Genomic DNA, 4,074 nt, shown 5'->3' on the forward strand with positions numbered 1-4,074 from the left:
GAGGGCTTTCTGCACTAGCCGTCCCTAATTTAGTAGTGTAAGACTAGGGGGAAGGCAGCTAGTCATCACCACCCACCATCAACTTTTGGGCTACTCTTTTACCAATGAATAGTGGGATTGACAGTCACATTATAATTCCCCCACAGCTGAAAGGGCAAGCATGATTGCGAGTCAAGCTCCCTAGCCCCCTGGCCATACCATAATGAAAGCCTAAGGTTTTCCAACCACTAAAATTGTAGTATGTTTGTTAACAGGACTCTACAAAACTGCATGAGAAGGTCTTGTAAAAAAAAAAGGTTTAATGTACTTAAGCTTTAATTAGTTTGTCTCCAACAGTTGATATTTTTAATTCTGACAAGCATTAAGTGAGTAATATCTAAGAAATATATCGGTTTATGATTTAGGGAACAAAAAAAATAATACTGTCTGTTCTAAGTTGTAAATTTACAAATAAAACATTTCCATTATTCAAAATTTAAAATAAATGTCATTGATCCTTTGTGTTAAAATCTGCCAAACTTTAAAAAATTATCATGAGAAAGTTTCTTGTATTTACAGTCTAACTGAACTTTAATTGTAAACTAAAAAATTATATAAGTTCACCACAATATTTAATGTAAAATTATGATTAAAAGTACATTTATATATATATTTTGGGTACCAATTGCTACACTCTTTTATATAATGATGATAATTTAACTAGGCTAAGGGTCAAAACCTTAGTCTTATACAGTTGCATTAGTGCACTAGGAATAAATAATACAGCACTTTGACAATCATTTATGCCTTTCTAACTATTTCAAAACAGTTTTAAATTTACTGAAGGATTATTGATCATTGAACTTAATATAAAAAGCTAATCACTTGTAAAAAAATAATATATTCTGCAATTAATATTAGTTAATCAGGGGTGTTAGTTTCATTAATTTCATGTATCAAATTGAATCTCAAATTTTTAATGGTTTGGAAAATTGGAATAACGTTAATTGAAAATAGCTTTGTTGCCAGGAGTTGAAGTGATCTTTTAGACAAAAACATGTAATTAAATAACAAATCACAGTGACAGATATCAAAATGTCAATGTTTTCACAAATCAATATATCGTCAGTAAATTAGTATGCAATAATTTCAAACCACTCAGCATCAATTGAGCCACAAACCTCAATATGATCATCAAGCATAAAGAATAACTACAAAGCAATCATAAAGCTAATAAAGCAGTGAAGTATAATCCAAGTCTTTGATACAATACAAATCATAATATTTAAATTTCTTTTTAAAAAATTGTGTAATGATGGCTACTGTTGAATAGTATAAAAATATTTTGTACTACAATATTACTAAGAAAAACTGCTTGCATGTATGTATGTGACACATATTTTACGGCTGGTCCAGTAAATATTAAAAGCAAAGCAATACTACTTTACAAGAAACATCTCAGATATTTTTTTCTTACTTTATTAACTTTCCATCCATCATTTTTATACTAAACAGATCAATGAAACAGTGTTTACAGGCTTTTTCATAAATTTAATTTTAATAGTATATACTGATTACAGTTACTATACATATATTCTTTAGCTAAAATAACTATTAAAGGATTAGAATTTAGCATAAAGGAAATCAACTAACCATTAAACATACCAAAATAAATATTGACACTATGACAAACTTTTACAAAATCATAAAAACATTGTTGCAGATAGTTGAATGTTGCCATCTTTCCAAAAGAAAGACCTATTATTTTAAATGAGGACCAAAGAATATACACATGTAATTTTGCCAATTTATTTTTTCTTTCATAAAAAGTTATAATAATGAATTAAAGAATAAGTTTGTAATGTGTAACAACAGCTATGAATTACTCTTGTTGCTTTTTCTGGAAGATGGCTTATACACTGTCCTAATGCAGTCATTATGACCTTCCTTGTTTCGAGCAATTTCTATGGCATAAAACTGTATCCTAGTAACTGGAAAAAAAAAAATGAGTATGACTTCAATAAACAAAATATTTACGAAAAATCTGTTTAGGAAAATTTTAAGTATTTACAACTTATTTGGAAAGAATCTGGGAAAAAAAACAAAGTATCAGTCTTCTTATTTAGACAAGGATGCTATAACATATATCACCTTCCTAGGTAAAATTGGCAAAGGAGGTTTAAAGTGTTACTGAAATGCCACTATTTGTGAAAATTAAAACCTTACAGACACTTTCTGTACATACTTTACAGATGAAATGCCTTACTCCACAGAGAAACGTTTCTGTTTTCTGTAGACTTGTATTTTATTAATATTGCTATTCTGAGCTATCAAACATAATATTATTATTCTGAACCATATATAATTTGCAGACTTAAAAAAAAACATGCAATTCAGCTAAATTATGTTAATCTATCAAAAATTGTACTGAATAAATTACAACTTAAAAGTAAAGACACTTTATGTGAGATTGTGCAAGTAGTAACAAAACCCTTGGGGGGTGGGGGAGACTAAACGCAAACCTTAGGAAAAACTATAATGTTGTGTGTGTCAATGAACAAATATAATTTTCTATAATACAGAATTTAAAGCATGAAACAGATTACCAAGATTTTTCTTATCACTAGTTTTAAGTTTGAATATAACAGATTATCTGAAGTCTCACATCTGCTCTTGATTACTATGGGATGCAGTACAGCTTATCAGCTAAACAATTTGTATATGGATATTTTAGTCTTAAAAGTTGTGGACTAACAGGGTTTTATACAGCAATTTTCCCACATTTGATTGAGTTCAGATAAATAATATTTAATAAAGATGATTAAAAACCTAAATGAACTAAAACCACACTATTATCTAAGAGCAGTCCCAACAAAACACAGTAGTTAAGAATCTAAATTTTCAAAAGTAATGCTATTTCTAAACAATTCTATAATTCTTAAAAGCCACCCAAACATTTTTAGATACTAAAATATTTATGATGATACTGCACACTAATATTAATCATTTAACATTATATATATACTTATAAATAACTACTGAGTCAGATCTCACAAACCCCACAAAGACATAACTGTATGTTTGTTTTGAAACTTTCAATACTGGATAATTCATTAATACTAACCTTTCATATTTTATTTTCAGGTTATAATGAGAAATTAGATTTTTCTTAAAAGTCATAATGTATATATATATCATAGTTATGTGTTTAATTGTATAAATGTTTTTTTTTGTATTAGATTCTTGCAGTTATTGTACAAATTTACAGTTTCAATGCTTGTAATGATTAGGTTCACGAACTGTCTCATTCAAGAATTTACCTACTGACAATAAATCTCCTTCTGCATAACATAACCTATGATGGCTTGCTAATCTTTACTCTTACTTTTACTATCTGACTGATATGAAGTTGGAAGTTAACATTTTCCTAAACTGAAATTTCTTTGCCGATCTAAGCATTAGTCTGATTTTTTCTCACTTGCTCCAGTCATTTATACCCCACTTAATTGCCCTTGGTGATAATTGTTTTGTAACACTCTCCACCTATGTCAATGCATCCTCTATCCTGGTACTGCATATAAGCACCTCATTCAGATAGTTTTATTTTCAAGACAGATACCATCCCAATCTCTTACACTGGCTCTTAGTTGGGCAAGGGGCCTTCCATTTGCCCCCAGAACTATGGAGAGGATGTGTAACACTGTGCTCAACCGAGGACCCAGGATGGGACTACTCTGCATTCTGAATTACGAGGAGATAGTGGACCTTTGGCTATGAACAATATACTAAACCGATATTGATTAAAAGAAGTGCCGATAACCGAGTATCAAATCTGAGTTACCATTATGAGAAGGCTCCCCTGTAGGCTGGCTCCGTTCCTAGTGACATCTGGAAAAAACATTCAGGGATCCGGGTAAGAGGGCCACCAACTTTGCCTTTGTCCACCACCCCAGTGACTGGAAACTGGGTGTAGTATGGACACCCTAGCTCCACTAGTAGAATCTGTGGGTAATTTGCATTGGGGAGCCCTGAGGAACAGTGCAATAGGTGAACCAAGTTCCCAAAAATTTTAAAAGCAAACTGACCTCGATTTAT

At 30.8% G+C, this 4,074-nt stretch overlaps 1 protein-coding gene across 1 annotated transcript in view; it reads right to left on the reverse strand.

Annotated features, from left to right (window-relative positions):
- Nucleotides 1-107: 107 nt before the first annotated feature.
- LOC106469398 (protein PBDC1-like) overlaps nucleotides 108-4,074 on the reverse strand; it is a 23,253-nt gene continuing 19,286 nt past the window's right edge. Inside the window, exon 6 of the mRNA XM_022397916.1 lies at nucleotides 108-1,970. Within this exon, the coding sequence (XP_022253624.1) occupies nucleotides 1,855-1,970 (116 nt within the window). The 3' untranslated portion in view covers nucleotides 108-1,854. The remainder of the gene's footprint in view (nucleotides 1,971-4,074) is intronic.

The sequence above is a fragment of the Limulus polyphemus genome, unplaced genomic scaffold, assembly GCF_000517525.1.
Source record: "Limulus polyphemus unplaced genomic scaffold, Limulus_polyphemus-2.1.2 Scaffold3466, whole genome shotgun sequence".
In the NCBI taxonomy this organism is placed as follows: Eukaryota; Metazoa; Arthropoda; class Merostomata; order Xiphosura; family Limulidae; genus Limulus; species Limulus polyphemus.